The 17707-nt window shown below is 40.3% G+C and overlaps 1 protein-coding gene across 5 annotated transcripts in view; it reads right to left on the minus strand.

Moving 5' to 3' along the window:
* LOC140458250 (protein FAM3C-like) overlaps positions 1 to 17707 on the minus strand; it is a 51331-nt gene that overhangs the window by 18472 nt on the left and 15152 nt on the right. For 2 of the 5 annotated variants that reach the window (XM_072552620.1, XM_072552617.1), the window contains exon 2: positions 4013 to 4068. In XM_072552620.1, the coding sequence (XP_072408721.1) occupies positions 4013 to 4025 (13 nt within the window). In that variant the 5' untranslated portion in view covers positions 4026 to 4068. Of the gene's footprint in view, positions 1 to 4012; positions 4069 to 10880; positions 10902 to 12359; positions 12416 to 17707 lie in introns of those variants that run through there. The other 3 variants (XM_072552618.1, XM_072552621.1, XM_072552619.1) reach the window with 3 other exon arrangements.

Genomic DNA, 17707 nt, shown 5'->3' on the forward strand with positions numbered 1-17707 from the left:
AAGGACAAAGGAAGCATTTCAAAGACTCCCTGAAGGTTTCATTCAAGAAATGCACCACATGAGATGTTAATGCATGGGAGACCCTCATACAGAACAATCGATCTGGAGGAAACTCCAGCATCACAGAACAGAATTCTTTGAGAATAGCTTGTGGCAACACCTGCCAAATGTGTGGTCAGAGATGTGGCTGAAGAATTGGGCTCATCAACTACAAAAGGACTCACAGAGGAGCCCCAGAAGAACGAACCAAAACTACATTTGATCATTCTTTGTCTCCATTGCTCCACAATACTGCAGAAGCTCTCAGTCACCCTCAGCTGGATTATTTAAAAGGCATTTGGACAAATATATGGGTAGAAAATGATTTAGAAGGGTGTGGGCCAAATGCAGGGAAATGGGGTTAGCTTGGATGGACATTTTAGTTGGCATAACCAGTTTAGGCCTGTCTCCTTGCTGTAGGGCTCTATGACTCCAAGCTGCTCAAGGTAGTGTACCATGTTCAACCATTTCCAGTTGGTTCAATGATCTTTCCTCCAAGAGCACTTCAGAAATTTGTTGATGATTATACAATGTTCAGCACCAGTTACAACTCCTCAAGTAGCAAAACAGTTGTGTCTACATGGAAGGAGACCCAGACCACAGCAGCTTCAGGTTTTGATAGACAATTAGCAACACACACCAATACCTATTGCTGAAATTCTCGCACTGCACTGAACCCTGACTCACCAGACCCCTGAATATGATGTTGTGCATGTACGTGTTTGTAGGTAGCAAGAGGTGGACACAGGGAAGTAGTTCTGCACCCACTGAAATCACAATCTCCTTTAGCTGCTGGAGACAGCGCTCAGAAGAAGGAACCCTCAATTTCAGGAAAGTTGGGACTTGGCTCATTTTCAAACCAATTCTTGTGGTAAAATGTCAAATTCATAAGCACCTCTGTATTATTGGTGCCAGTGAAAGCCTGCCTGAACACACGTTCATTAAGCAATGAGCACTTGTCCCATCAGAATTCCAAATTGAACAATAGCAAACCACTATAGACAGAGAACATTCTTCAATTGCATTACTGTTATTTAAATTTCTCAAAAATAATGATCCATATTCCAATCAATAAGAAGTCTGAAGCACAAACATAAACAGTTGAACATACTCAATGAATAGAATTGAGGGTTTTGCATATAATACTGGAAAAATTATTTTAAAAAGAACAGCAATTTTTCTAGCAGGCACTTGACTTTTGCATTTAAAATATATATTTTCATTCTCTGGTTTATTGCATTATCCTGGATATCGCTGAGCTGGTAGGTTTGTTTTCAGAAATTTCGTCACCATACTAGGTAACATCATCAGTGAGCCTCCAGTGAAACACTGATGTTAGTGACCCACTTTCTATGTGTGCACTTAGGTTTCCTTGGATTGGTGATATCATTTCCTGTGGTGGTGTCATTTCCTGTTCTTTTTCACAGAGGGTAATAAATGGGGTCGATGTCAATTTGTTTGTTGATAGAGTTCCAGTTGGAATGCAGTGTTTCTAGGAATTCTCGTGCGTGTCTCTGTTTAGATTGTCCTAGGATGGATGTGTTGTCCCAGTTGAAGTGATGTCCTTCCTTATCTGTAAGTAAGGATACTAGTGAGAGTGGATCATGTCATTTTGTTGAGAGTATGGTATTGGAAAAGCACAGCAGGGCAGGCAGCATCTGAGGAATAGGAGAATTGGACTTTCGGGCATAAGCCCTTCTTCAGCAATGACACTTATTCCTGATGAAGGACTTACGCCTGAAACTTCTATTCGCCTACTCCTTGGGATGCTGCCTGACCTGCTGTGCTTTTCCAGTGCCATACTCTCGACTCTGATCTTCAACATCCTTACTTTCTCAATGTCTTTTTGTGGCTAGTTGACATTAATGTATCCTAGTGGCTAGTTTTCTGCCTGTTTGTGCAATGTAGTGTTTGTTCCAGTTCTTGCACGGTATTTTGTAAATGACATTAGTTTTGCTTGTTGTATGTATAGGGTCTTACAAGTTCATTAGCTGCTGTTTCAGTGTGCTTGTGGGTTTGTGGGCTACCATGATGCCAAAAGGTTTGGGCAGTCTGGCAGTCATTTCCAAGATATTTTTCATGTAGGAGAGAGTGGCTAGGATTTCTGGACGCATTTCATCTGCTTGTTTGGGTTCGTTGCTGAGAAAACAGCGGACTATGTTCATTGGGTACTTGTTCTTTCTGACTGTGCTGTATGGGTGATTTTCCTCTGCTCTTCATAGTTCCTCTGTGCTGCAGTGTGTGGTTGCTCAATGGAATAATGTTTCAATGCAGCTTCGTTTGTGGATGTTGGGATGATCGCTTCTGTAGTTCAACATTTGGTCCGTTTATGTTGTTTTCCTGTAGGTGCTGGTTTGAAGTTCCCCATTGGCTGTTCACTCTCTCATGACATCAAGGAATGGCAGTCTGTTATTGTTTTCCTCCTTTTAGTGAGCTTTATGCCAGTAAGGATACTATTGATGGTCTTGAAAGTTTCGTCTGATTTGTTTCGTTTAGTGATGACAAAGGTGTCATACACGTAGCGGACCCTAAGTTTCCAAACATACAGACAAAGGAGGTCATCACCTTGACTGGGACAACACACACATATCCGAGGGCAGGCGAAACAAAGGCACGCACGAGAATTCTTAGAGATTTGGCAGTCTAATTAGAACTCCATCAATAAATACATTAACTTAAATCCTATTTATCTCCCCTTGAAAAAAAGAACTGGAAATGACATCACCCACCTTAAAAAACCAAGAGCTATAGAGAGGCAAGACATAGCACCAGCTCTTCACCAGAGATCCTCATTGATGAGGTTACTAGTATGGTGATGAAACATCTGAAAAAACCTTTACGTTCAGTGAGCTAGCTTACACTTATCAACCTGAGCTACAAATCTTCTCAAAATTCGCTAGTTATTCTCAATGTACGTACATGCATTGCTTTTACACATTATAAATTAAAATGAGTGCCTTTTTTCTTCATCATGGATTGCTGCACTTCTGTTTAAAATGCTTATGCATGATTTTGAAAGAAAATAAACTGTAAGAAATTAAACTTAGCAATGTTTCATCTCAGAAACAGGATCATAATTCCCCATCTAAGATCGCCTGCTTCCCACCTCTCTCAGGCTCAACACAGGAATTATAGAGGAATATATAGGCATTCAAGGACTTCACATGCTAAGAATTATTACAGATTTACATGCAAAAACAAATTTGTTTCAATTTTGAAATAGTTTAATTATTTCAGTCAACCGAAAATCCTTAGAGTGGATTAATTAGGTACTTTAATTGTATCATTGTGAAAATAGGATGGGATCAGATCAATAAACCATACCTAAAAGTTGGCTCATTCTCAAGAGCACAAATTTGCAATCTGCACCCAAAATTAGGGCAAAATGATCATACGATAGTGAGTCTTATAGTCAGCCATAACATGCCCATCTTTTCTTCCTAGTCTGTTGCTGGACCAGTAGCGTAGTCCCTCCTTATGCATGCCATTCATTCATGTAGCAATCTTCGCAGTGACAATGGTAACTTGAGCAACTTGGCCAATGCAAAGAACTTATGTCAAGTTCATTGTTAAATATAATATTGAAAACAAATTTTCAAATTTCCATCATTATTGTTCATATTTAAAAGGAAAGGATATCAGCACTGGGATCCTGAACACTCATAACTTTGGGATATTCTAGATAACAAGTCTCCCCAAAAGCATTACAACATTGATGCGAAAATAATGTTTCTCCATGTTGTATCTCTTACACATTTAAAGCACACCCAAAATCTGTTCAAAACATTTTTCACAAAAGTCACTTATATTGCAGGGTACCAATACAAAACAAATCTGTATACTGAATGAGTAATTCTATAGCATGCCAAACTTAATTTCAGATAGTTGGCATGCTGCTCAACATTGCTGCAACACAATCAAACACTGACAGGTAAATATCATTCAATATAGTTAATCTTTGATTATTTCTTACCTGATAACCTCATTGTTCCAATTGTGGTTTTATGATCTGATCTTCAGCTGAAATGCCTAGAAAAGCAAAATAAATTGTTGATTACAATAGTAGAAAATACTTTTCAACAAAAAAAACATAAGAATATTGGTGGTTTTAAAATATCATTCCTATAGAACTACTGAATCTGTACTTACTTGCAATTCCATATACAAGGTACATTTCCTAAACAGAAAAATTTCAAAACAAAATCAAAAGAATCTGAAGTTAAAAATCTCACAACATGAAGTTATAGTCCAACAAGTTTATTTGTAAGTACAAGCTTTCAGAGCATTGCTCCTTCGTCAAGTAGCTAGTGGGGCAGGATCATAGAACACAGAATTTATAGCAAAAGATCAGTGTCATACAACTGATACAATGTATTGAACAAACCTAGATTGCTTTTAAGCCTTTAATCACTTAGAATGGGGATGCAGGTTTTGATTGATCTTTGTATGACACTTTGATCTTTTGCTATAAATTCGGCGTCCTATGATCCTGCTCCAGTAGTTACCTGACAAAGGAGCAGTACTCCGAAAGCGTGTACTTTCAAATAAACCTGTTGGACAATAACCTAGTGTTGTGATTTTTAACTTTGTCCACCCCAGTCCGAAACTGGCACCTCCACATCAAAGAATCTGAAGTAAAAGGCTCAAATGAGGCTGAGAAAAGTTAGAGTGAAAGTATTGATTATACAAAAAAAAGTTTGAAAAACTATTGCTGACTGTGTGGAGTTTGCTCATTTTCTTTGTGTCTGCATGGGTTTCTTCCGGGTGCTCCAGTTTCATCCCACAATCCAAAGATGTGCAGGTTAGATGAATTGGCCAAGCTAAATTGCCCATAATGTTCAGGGATGTGTAGATTAGCTGCATTAGTCAGGGGTAAATGTAGAGTAATAGGGTAGGGGAATGGGATGGAGTGAATTATTCCTTGGAGGGTCAGTGTGGACCTGTTGGGCCAAATGGCCTGTTTCCACACTGTAGTGATTCTATGATCTATTGCGATAACGTATTCTTCAGTTTTAAGGTATGAAATGGTATAATAGTCTCATACATCATGAGTAGACAATTCAGCCCCTTGAACCTGCTGCCATGTGATACAATCAAGGATGATCTCCTCTGCCTCAACTCTTTTCCTGCACATCTCCATAGCACTTGATTTTCTAGGGCGAATAGCTAATCAGGGTTTATTTGAACTGCTGGAACTGCAAAAGTTGAAAAGAACACACCAAATGTGTGGTTAGTTTCAGCAACCCTGGTTTAGGAGGCTGTAAAATACAAATCTGAGTTCCCATGACTCATGGCTTGAATTGTCATTTTTTTCAATTACTGTAACTACTTTGGTATGATCGTTAAATAATCAGACTTACACAAAACATCTTTTGTAAACTAGTGACGAAGTAAAATTTTGATATAACTTAATTGCTACATTTGGTGGCCACCTCAGTCTCATCTGGTTCTGCTAGTTGCTGTTTAGTGACATGATAATGCATTCTTATCTGGCCTTGTACTTTGCTTTGCCACAGAAGTAGACTGATGGAAACTCAATTGCATGCAATATTGCATCTTGTCAGCTACAGTTACAAAACACAAATTAAGGCAGATATTGGAATCCTGAAATAAAATGTTAATGTCAGAGATATACAGCAGGTCAGGCAGCATGTGATAGCAAAACAGAGTTAATATACGTATCATCAGAAGATGAAAGGCCAAACTGAAATATTAACTATGTTTCACTGTCCACAGATGTTGCATATTTAGAATATCTCCAATTTTGTCTGTTTCACTTGTTAGACACTTAATGCTTTCGGCTCTCCTATGGTTAACAGTCCTCTTTAATATAGTCCTTCCACATCTTAATTATGTAGATGCAGTCACAAATGTGGTGAATGCACAATGTGGTAAGATTGTGTTCCAACTCACAAACAGCACAGCTCTTTGAAGAAGTAACAAAGAGGATTGATGAGGGCAGAGCGGTTGATGTGATCTATATGGACTTCAGTAAGGCGCTTGACAAGGTTCCCTGTGGGAGACTGATTAGCAAGGTTAGATCTCATGGAATACAGGGAGAACTAGCTATTTGGATACAGAACTGGCTCAAAGGTAGAGGACAGAGGGTGGTGGTGGAGGGTTGTTTTTCAGACTGGAGGCCTGTGACCAGTGGAGTGCCACAAGGATCAGTGCTGGGTCCACTGCTTTTTGTCATTTACATAAATGATTTGGATGTGAACATAGGAGGTATAATAAGTTTGCAGATAATGTGAAAATTGGAGGTGTAGCGCACACAGCGGAGGAGGTTACCTCAGATTACAATGGGATTTTGATCAGATGGGCCAATGGACTAAGAAGTGGCAGATAGAGTTTAATTTAGATAAAAGTGAGATGCTGCATTTTGGAAAGGCAAATCAGGGCACGACTTATACACATAATAGTAAAATCCTGGGGAGTATTGCTGAATAACAAAACTTTTGAGTGCAGTTTCATAGTTCCTTGAAAGTACAGATAGATAAGATAGTGAAGGCAGTGTTTGGTATGCTTTCCTTTATGGGTCAGAGTATTGAGTACAGGAGTTGGAAGATCATGGTGCAGCTGTACAGAACATTGGTTAGGCTACTTTTGGAATACCATGTGCAATTCTGGTCTCCCTGCAATACGAAGAATGTTGTGAAACTTGAAGGGTTCAGAAAACGTTTACATGGATGTTGCCATGGTTGGAGGGTTTGAACTTTAGGAAGAGGCAGAATAGACTGGGGCTGTTTTCTCTGGAGGGTGAGGGGCTGAGGGGTGACTTTATACAAGTTTATAAAATCATGAGGGACACAAAGGGTGAATAGCCAAGGCCTTTTCCCCCAGTGTAGAGGAGTCTGAAACTAGAGGGTAAAGGTTTAAGGCGAAATAGGAAAGATTTAAAAAGGATCTAAGGGGCAACTTTATCACGCAAAGGGTGGTGTGTATATGGAATGAGTTACCAGTGGAAGTGGTACAATTACAACATTTAAAAAGCATCTGGATGGGTACATGAATAGAAGGGATTTAGAGAGATATGGGCCAAATGCTGGCAAATGGGACTAGATTAATTTAGGGTATCTGGTCAGTATGGATGAGTTGGACTGAAAGGTCTGTTTCCATGCTGTGCAGTTCTATTACTCTAAGAACACCCTCCTTAGGAGTCACTTTATTCAAATCTTTCAAGGGTCATGCAAAATCTAACAAAAACAACTATGCAACCTCCCTACTCATTTATAAGAATCAAAGGCAAAATGCATAAAGCATAGATACATAGATTAGATTCAGAGAACATAATAAGGCTTTACAATACACTAATGATCAAAACAGCAACGATTCCAACTTCCAAGAATAAAGAATGGAATAGCGATAAAAGGAGAGGGAACAAATTTGGGGACATGATTGGAATAAACAGCAATGAGCCTGTTAACACTGAAATTTACTTTTCAGCTTGACAGATGGAGGCGGTCTTCTTCATGTATTCCATTCCTCAGCAAACCCCTTCAGAATTCAACCACCATTCTGACAGCGCAGCATTCCCTCAAACACTTACTGAGCTAGATTCGGCTAGATTGTCTGCTGCAAATGTCAAAGATAAGAATGCAATGGATGGAATCAAGCTGGCATTTTAAACCTTTACTGTTATTATGACATAGCCATTTACATCACAGTGATGATTTTTAGGAACAAACAAAATATGGGCCGGGTGTGGGTTGGAATATCTGGTCGGCATGTTGGATTGAAGGGTCTGTTTCTATGCTGTACATCTCTCTGATTCTATGACTCTAAATCTTACAAGTGAAACTTAGACTGGTTACAAATGTCAACTTCATTACCTTAAGAGAAATCGGAGAGTTATAAGTACAGAGATAACAGAGATATCCACATACTGTTCTGCTATACTTTATGCGAAAAAATCTAGTTAAATCCTGTCACTCCCATTCCAAAATGGAGGGAATCAGGTTCCACATGTTTACCTTTAATTGAAGCTCAAATCAGATCTCTGATGCAATTAGATCTGATTATTGGCTGGCAAAATGAGTCAGAGGCATGGATGGAACATTTACAAGAGCGAGCATTCCATTATTGATAAAGCAGTGTATTCCCAATTATTTTCTAGTGGCACAATGATTTGTAGTTGGTGTGAGATATTGTATTCTAGGTCCCCTTATTGACCCAGGACAACACGGTGACTCAGTAGTTAGCACCGCTGCCTCACGGCACCAGGGAGCCGGATTCAATTCCTGCCTCGGGTGACTGTGTGGTATTTGCACATTCTCCCCGTGTCTGCAAGGGTTTCCTCTGGGTGCCCTGGTTTCCTTCCACAGTCCAAAAGGTGTGCAGGTTAGGTGAATTGGTCATGCTAAATTGCCAACAGAGTTTAGGCACAAGGTGCATTAGTCAGGGGAATGGGTCTGGGTGGGTTACTCTTCAGAGGGTTAATGTGGACTTGTTAGGCCAAATGGCTTGTTTCCACACTGTAGGGATCTATTATTCAACCCACTCGGGGGTTGACAAGTGCTACATGTTTATTAATTCATAACTCCTTTACTAACCAACTCTCAAGCAAATACCACGTTCACATTTCATTCATTCATAACTCCCTGCTATAACACGGTTCTGTGGTATAGTCATAGAGATGTACAGCATGGAAACAGACCCTTTGGTCCAACCTGTCCATGCTGACCAAATATCCCAACCCAATCTAGTCCCACCTGCCAGCACCCGGCCCGTATCCCTCCAAACCCATCCTATTCATATACCCATCCAGATGCCTCTTAAATGTTGCAATTGTACCAGCCTCCACCACTTCATCTGGCAGCTCATTCCATACACGTACCACCCTCTGTGTGAAAAAGTTGCCCCTTACATTTCATTTATATCTTTCCCCTCTCACCCTAAACCTATGCCCTCTAGTTCTGGACTCCCTGACCCCAGGGAAAAGACTTTGCCTATTTACCTTCTCTAGTAGGTACATCCACATACTGAATCAGAAAATCTTCTTGTACACACTTAACAAATTCCTCTCCATCTAAACCCTTAACACGATACCAGTCCAGTTAATGTTTGGAAAGTTAAAATCCCCTACCATAATCACCCTATTATTCTTACAGATGGTGTTTTACTATCAAATGGACCAAATTTAAAACAACCCTTTCTCATCAAAACAACCTTTTCAAACCCATTACTGCATTTTCATACCTTATCAGCCCATATGTCTCCATGAAACATTATGCAGTAATATTAATCAGCCCTTCCCAACAGTCTCTCAGACCTGAAGCACCAGTTTCCCCAGTTAGCATGTACTTATTTTAATACCTTTTAACTGGGCCATTATCCCTTTAACAAACGGTCAAAACAGCACTTGCGTGAAATTGCACATATGAATGAAACTCATTTTCAAATAGTAAAAATCTCACAGCTGTGGTTTAATATCCTTTATTCTTTTATAAACTGCAGGTACAATTTCTAACTTACTTAGGGCATATCGGCCGAGCATTTTTACTGACATTTACTAACTTAAAAGACAAAAGGATGAACACCTCTTAATTATGCAAGCAGACCGGACAGACACTTCTTAATCCCTTCAGACGTTACAGGCAGCACTTAGCACATGTTTTAACCCATCGCCTGTCTCCCAGGACAGAAGCCCCTCAACCCTTTGTGTACTAGTGACAAGAAATGTAACACCACAGTAATGGAATTTTAGTATACTTAAGAACAGTGTAAAAAGGGGATCTTATAAAGAATTGTATTCCAGGATCTGATTGCCGCCTTAAACTTGCGCTACTTGCAGAATAAAGGAGGCTATTTTCACCACTCACTGATTTCAGTCATTATTTGATCACAATCCCACATTGTCTTTCACATACAGAACCATAGTTTGTAAAGCTTGTCAACGGGACTAATAGCATATGGGACAAGGTTGGGTGTCAGGGTAGTTGAGAGGCTATATAGTGCAACAAGTTTAACATTGTGTTGCTGTGATCCAAGAACCATCATGCCAGTGAAGGCTTTCTGGAAGCTCCAGTTAAAACATCATTGCTGAATATTTTCAAGGGAAGAGTCAAGAACTTTAAATTCATGAGCCCAGTTAACACTTCAATGAAACATCTCCAACAAAGTTGCTGAAGGCCCTCTGTCTCACACTTCCAGAAGAATCCGTGCTTCAATGTGTAACATTCTCTGTCCAAGAAAAAAACCATTTCGCCTAGATTGACATGAACGAAAGTTGACAGACCTGCCACCAGGTCTCCCTGCGAAATGACTCCAGGGAGACTGTAACTCTTGACCCCCCCCCCCCCCCCCCCTCAGGTGGAGACAAAGTCTGCAATAACATTGAGGGAAGAGCAACAGAATTCTCCCTGTGTCATGATAAACACTCAATCAAGTATCATTGAAGCATGACCTGAGCCTTACTAGATTGCTGTTTTAGTAGACATCTGTGAACAAATTAGCTGCCATGCTTCCTACAACAAAGGTTGTAATTCTGAAGTACGTCATTGCCTGCAAAGTGCTTTAGGAGATCCTGGTGTTATTAATGGGATAAAAATGTAAATCTTTCTTTATACCAGGCACAATTAGATCTGTAAGTTGCGTACAAGAACTAATCTGACCAGCATGTCACTGAAATGTACAAACGGAAACTACTGCACACAAATCTGTGTTAAAGTATCTATTCGGGGGAATCTAAGATGGCGGCGATCTGAGAGGATCACACTGCAGAGTTTCGCATCGCAGCAGGAGCAGGATGGTCCTTTAACCCACCCAACCCAGGTCATCAGGATTTCTTGCGGCGTTGGAAAGATTGTGGAGCCCCAAGAAACATTTAAAAATTGACTTACCTGTATTTTCAGCTGTCCTGAAATGCCTAAAAAGGGAGAAGGAGCATCTGAGGCCGGGCCTGCAGCTCAGCCTGCAGCAGCCTCAGAGCAGATTACTCTCCAGGACCTGGTGAACCAGCTCTCGAAATCTCGCGAGATGTTGGGGAAACAGATTGAAGAAAAGCTGACTCCAGTCTCTCTCATGCTGCAGAAGCATGAGCAGCAGCTGGGAGACCTGGAGAAGAGGACAGATGGGGTGGAGCACAGGGTCACAGTGGTGGAAGCTGATGCCAGTTCATTCAAAGAAGAGATCCAAGCCCTGAAGACGCGGGTTCGTAATGTGCGTGATCAAGTGGATGATCTTGAAAACAGGGGCAGGAGAAAAAACATTCGGATCATCTGTCTGCCTGAGGGTAAGGAAGGTGAGCGGCCTGCAGAATTTGTTGAAGATTGGCTTCCGAAATTCCTTGACTTGGAAACTGGCATGAGAGGATTGAAGATAGAAAGGACCCACCGGGTTCCAGCACGGCGGTCAGGTCTGGGTCAATGCCCTCGTCCTTTCCTGGTGCAGTTCCATCATTACTGGGATAAGGAGGCTTCCAGACTCAGGGGAAGGATCCAAAGGCCCAAATTTACGAGGGGTCTAAGATCATGTTTTTTCAGGACTTTTCAGCGGCGGTGATCCAGAAACAAAAATCGTATGATGGTATCAAGAGAAGACTGAAGGAGCTTGGGATTCAGTACTCCCTGAGATATCCGGCAGTGCTTCAGATCACCTTAGATGGATCAACGCATCTCTTTGACACATCGGAGAAGGCAAGAGACTTTGTGGACAAACTAACCTAATTTAAACAATTGTAGTATGTACAAATATTGTTGCTTGGGTGTGCGTTTATCATTCTGTAAAAGAAATGGAGGAAATCCGGTTGGAGCTTTTTTTTCCCCCTTTTTTTCCTCTCTTGATAATAATTTGGTTCAAACTATGTCTGGCGGTGGTTAAGATGTACAATTTAAATTTCTAAGGACATACTAAAGGATGGGTGTGGTATTTATTCCCCCTCTTTTTATGAAAGAATGTATTTTTATTCATATTGATATTCTATGGGGTGTTTATTCTTTTTAGCTTGTGCTTGCGATGCAGCTCTAGCTGGGAGAAGTGAAGGTGGTTGAGATGGTTAGATGCCTACTTATGGGCAGTTCGGGACGGCTGGTTGCCCCCTCCGGGCAGGGGGTGAGTTCCCCTACTCAGCGCTATTGGCGCTTTATATGTTGGTTTGTTTTCTGGTTTTTGTTGTTTTTTATTTTTAAAAATTTTGTATGTTTGTTAAATGTAGTGGTTTTAGTTTATGTAGTTTTTATATTTGGTGGACCATGCGACACTAAGGCTCAGCAATTTGTGGTTCGGGTTCCTCCTCTCTGGAATTTAAATGTAATTGCAGAAGATTACGGCTAATGATTTGATTAAATGGTGTACCTGGAATATAAAGGGAAGTCACTCACCAATCAAGAGGAAGAAGGTACTCTTGAGTCTTAGAAAGGTGAAGGTGGACATTGCTTTGTCATCCAAATATGTCTCCTGTAACAAGGAGCATCTGAAATTATAGCAGAATGACTTTGACCGAGTTTATTTTTCATCATTTAATACCAGAAGTAGAGGAGTGGCTATATTGGTATGTAAAAATCTCTCATTTAAATTGTTGGAATGTATTAAAGACACATACAGGAGGTTTGTAATTCTTAAAGCCTTGATAAATGGGGAAGAATATGGCATTTTAAATGCTTATTGTCCCCCACCTCATCCTCTTAAATTATTGGTAGATGCTTTTGCTAAACTGATAAGTCTCAAGTCTCGGCACATCATTATCGGGGGAGATTTTAACTGCCTCATGGACCCCACAGTAGACAGGTTGCCTAAAGGTCCCTCAATACCCTCTGCACAAACTAAACAGTTATTGGGTCTGTGTCAATTAGGGTTGGTGGACGTCTGGAGGTGTCTCCACGCTACAGGTAGGGATTTCACGTTTTTCTCCAATCCGCACAGATGTCACACGAGGATTGATTTTTTTCTGACCCCTGCGGTAACCCTGGATCTGGTGGCATCCTGTACGACTGGTAATATTGCCATCTCTGATCATGCTCAAGTGTACCTCATGGTTAAAATTAAGGATGTTACAGTGGATTCAAGGGACTGGCGAATGGACCCATTTAATCTCATGGACAGCAAGTTTGTGGAGTATTTCTCTAGGGAATTTCGGGCATTCCTAGACATCAACATAGGCTCGGTTGATAGCTCATCTGTTCTCTGGGAAACTGCCAAAGCTTATGCCAGAGGGTTAGTTATTTCATATTCCACAAGTAGGAAGCGGCAGAAGGGTGAGCAGCAACGTCTCCTTGAAGCACGGTTGAAGGCAGCCGAGAAGGCCTATTTTGACAGACCCTCGTTGGTCAAACTACAGAGGATTACGGCACTGCGGCCTGCACTAAATTCCGTGCTCACGCAGACGGCAAATAAGGAGCTGGCTTTTGCAAAGCAAAGGTTATAAATGGTGACAAGCCAGGCAAATATTTAGCATACATTGCCAGAAAGAGAAGTGCCCCACAAACATTACAGCGATTAGGGAAGGGTCTGGGAACCTAACATGTGATTCTAAAAAGATTAATGTGGCGTTCCAGAGATTCTACTCTACGTTAAATCAGTCTGAGAATTGAGAGGGGAAGGCCAAAATGGAATCCTTTTTTAGAGATCTGAAGCAACCCTTTTTGAAATACCTGGACACAGATTTATCTGCCACACTAACAAGGGCTTTTACATAGCCGTAACGATTGTATTTTATGAGTCCAATATCCAGGGAGGAGAAACTGTGAATGTATGAGTGTTTGTTTGGCTGGGCTGAGTTATTACTATTTATTTGTTTGTTGTTAGGTATTTATTTAGTTAGTTAAATAGCTAGTTTAGGTTTTTTTTAATTTTATACTTCTCTATATATGTTTATACATTCGTATAGGAGGGTGGGCTGGGGAATTTTTTTTATTATTTGGGTTTAGTTTTGTACTATTTTTGTACTGTTTTGAATTGCATTTTTTGTATTTGTTGTAATATTTAAAAATCTATTTTTTCTTAATAAAAATATATTATTAAAAAAGGATTGATTCTAGAGGACTCAGGAAATCCCTGATGGATTCAACCTGTAAGCCTCTGTTGGTTCGTCCTGGAGATCATACTATGCAGTAGTCTGGAATATAAAACTCTTACAGACAGTTTAGTTTAAATGATTGATGCCATTGGTAAATAAAGGCAATGTTACACTATAACATAGATACCTACAAGCCAGGCTTGAGCTAAAGTTTAAACCCATTTGCTGCAGAGCTCTCTTAGGTTACTCCCCTTATTGCTGCAAATAAGCTGTCTTTATATAGAATTTGGTATTAAAATTACAAAAATGCCACATGTCCATAATCAGATAAGCAGCAATGAAATGGCAAAAGTTTGCAGAGGAAGAGAAACTCATTGATTGATCTGAGTAAGCTTGACTAATTAAGCTACATGCACATCAAGGTGGGGAACTTTGATCCAGCCAGGCCCAAATGGGTGATTGCTTTGGCTAATTAAGCTCCCTTTTAACAGTATATCATAAGGAGAGACTACACTAAACTATGTGGAAAAAGTCATGAGGTAATCTCGATCAGCTAACATGCCCCAGTACCAGTGTCCTACAAAATGGCTTTTGTTTTAAAAAACATCTTAGATTCCCAAAATGCAAATTAAGTTCATACCATTCCCGGATACGACACGCAAACATTCAATCCATGACAAGCCAGTGTTCACTCAGATCAACCTGCCAAGAGTTCATCTTTCCATCAGCTTCTGTCCTGTCTGTCTGTCTGTCTGTCTCTCTCTGTTTCACTTGAAACCTTCAGTCAGTGAATGTAATTTATAGAAGAATGTTTTCTCTCTCTCACTCACACATGAATATCTTCCAACTTCCTTACAATGTCAGTTTCAGCCTTTGTGTTTTCCTAGCCTGTAAGGGTAATGAAACATTCACCTTCCTGAACAGTAAAGATTTAGGGAGCTGAGCTTCATCAATTCAAATCTGCTCAGTGTGGTATATATGAAAATCTATTAGGATTGTTCTACCACATGCATATTCCACTCAACTTATTAAGTTATTTTCCTACTGATTATGAGTTTTGTTAAGAATCCTCGATATAAACCAGACTTTTAGTTATCAGACATCCAACTGTGAAATATGTATCATCTTCCAGCCTCTGGTGTGGGAAGGAAGCACTGCACACATTCCATAAGTGAACAAATGTTATCACCTTATTTACACTGATCCATTGACACTAAGAACAGATGCCTCCGATTCTTCTGAACAAATGGGTCACCCTGTTGGAGATGTGTCACATGTGAGGCTACAAGCTTTCTCATCTGGACTTGAATGTTCAGAGGAGCTGGAACACCAAGTTTCCACCAACATGACTCTAGAATTTCAAGGCTAAATCATTTGAAATAAAAGTGGGAGAAAGGATAGCTCAGATACAAGTATAGAACCAGCACACTTTGCCCCAACTCTGCTCTCCCCACACTCCAAGCCTCAGTATTGGATCCATCATTATTTGTAACTCAGATTAATTTGGATTCAGAACTCAAAACAATATTCAAATAAATAGCAGCTTGAGTATTACAGGAGGAGTTTTACAAAATATCACTGCACATCCTTCCTGAAATCCCAATCCAGTCCCGACCCCAGCCATAGCTCTGTTCCTATCATCATCCCAGCCTCACTTTCCAGCGATTGGCCCTAACATTGCCCGCAATAATTTTTATCCTCAAGCCCAGAGGTCCATTCTTTAGCTACTTCTCATTCCTATACCTAAACTTGCACTCTGGTCCTGCGTGGGTTTCATTACATGGCAGAAATTGGTCAGTTCAAGTAAGTCTGAATTTACTTGCTGTAACTGAAATCAGTTTTGAGATGGAGGAGCCTCATTCAATAAAGGCTCTGCATCGGGTTTTCTTTTCATATCCTGTATTTAGTGATGCATTTTATTCTAAGTTATACCAGTGAGGAATTCATAGTGCTATACATGAAAAATGCCAAACCTCAAATTGATTCTTCTGTGCAAGAAACACCCAAAAGAACCCACGTCTGGCCTTAACTTCAATTCTTATGATTCACCTAAAGCTATGATTTTCAGGTGAATTGCAGAGATAAATAACAAAGTTAGTTCTACTTTTCTGATGTGCGAGCTATTGAATGCAAAATAGTATGCGATTTCCTCTTGCATACCAAATTTTGCAAGATAAATCAAAGTCCAAGTTGGTCAGGCAAGTCACAACATGATGTTGTTAGGTGGATCCCATGGCAATTTCCAAAGCCTGCACACGAAGTGGCTTGATCCACCCAGTCAGTCAAACTGGGTTTTCTCAAAATCCCTTTTGTGGAAGTATGAAACTTTTTCATGGATCCTTTGAATGAAAATCACGGTTTTCATCAGGAGCTTTTACAAATGGAGCGCTTAGCAGACTTTTACTACATAGACAATTAAAAAAAAGAACAGGAGTAGGCCATCATGGCTGATCATCCTACTCCTGATTCCACTTTCCCATAACCTTTGAACCCTTGAGCCTAAGAACTATAAGCTAATTCCTTCTTGAATCATGTTGATGATAGGTTGACCTCAAGTCAGTCCAGACATTGTGACGTGTGTCAAAATCTGCACTGGTCATGGTATTCACAGAAAAATGTGCAAAATTTCAATCAGATAGAATGGGTCCTGAAGGTCAACTTGGATTGTTAGCTTTTGGGTTAACTTGCATGAAATGAAATGGCAAGGTGATTAAAAGTGAAATGTGTTTATAATTAGAGCAACAAAATGTAAAAGCTAGGTGATCCAAGTGCTAAGATAGAACTTTGAAAAGGTCTCAGCTACAACAGCAAAAACATTTCTGACAAGACTCTTTTCTATGGGAACAGAGGAGATTTGCTGGGATGTTACCTGGGATAAGGCAGTTCAGTTATGAAGAGAATTTGGAAAGGCTAGTACTGCACATTGTCACCAACTTCCCAAAGTCAGTATGTTTGAGATGCAAGCAACTTTGTTTTGAAGACAGATTTGCAGCTTTGGAACAGGGACAGTGGGACACTGAAGTCAAGCGGCTAATGTAAAGCATACAGGTTAAGACAACTAAAACCAGCGTGGATGATCTTAAACAGTAACCCAAAAAGGCTGCCACTTCCTGAAAGATTTAAGAGTTGGGGACAGGAGCAATATAAATTGAGAGATCTGCATTACTTCCTAACTACTACTGCTGGCGCTGAGCCAACCAGATTGTTCAAGCAAGGCTTATCCAACAGATAGCCAGCAGGCAAAGTACAGACACTGAAATGCCCCCTTCCTCCTCTTCATTATTCATATACATTATTCATAAAAACATATTTACATACAAACATAGTCACTGAAGCAGTTCAGTTCTATAGAGTAGCAAAAGAAACAAACACTGGAGTTTGACTCTACTCTGCAAACAAAGGCATCTCTTACTTACACAAGACTATATTTACACATATTTGAGGTATCAGTGGGGTCCAATAACTGAATGGACCGCCATTGTACTTTGGCTGAAAGACCTCAGACGGTGGTCTTTCCCCATTGTGCCTTGGTAGAAGCTGCCTCCAAGCTTTACTGTGTCCCTCAGCACATAGTCCTAGACCTTGGAATGTGCTGATCTGCAATACTGTGTCACGGTCAACTCCTTGTTCTGAAAGACCTACAAATTTTGGGCAGACCAAAGAACATCTTTTACCAAGCTGATGGTCTGCCAGGCACAGTTGATGTTTGTCACA

This window comes from Chiloscyllium punctatum, chromosome 32 (genome assembly GCF_047496795.1).
Source record: "Chiloscyllium punctatum isolate Juve2018m chromosome 32, sChiPun1.3, whole genome shotgun sequence".
Taxonomy (NCBI): Eukaryota; Metazoa; Chordata; class Chondrichthyes; order Orectolobiformes; family Hemiscylliidae; genus Chiloscyllium; species Chiloscyllium punctatum.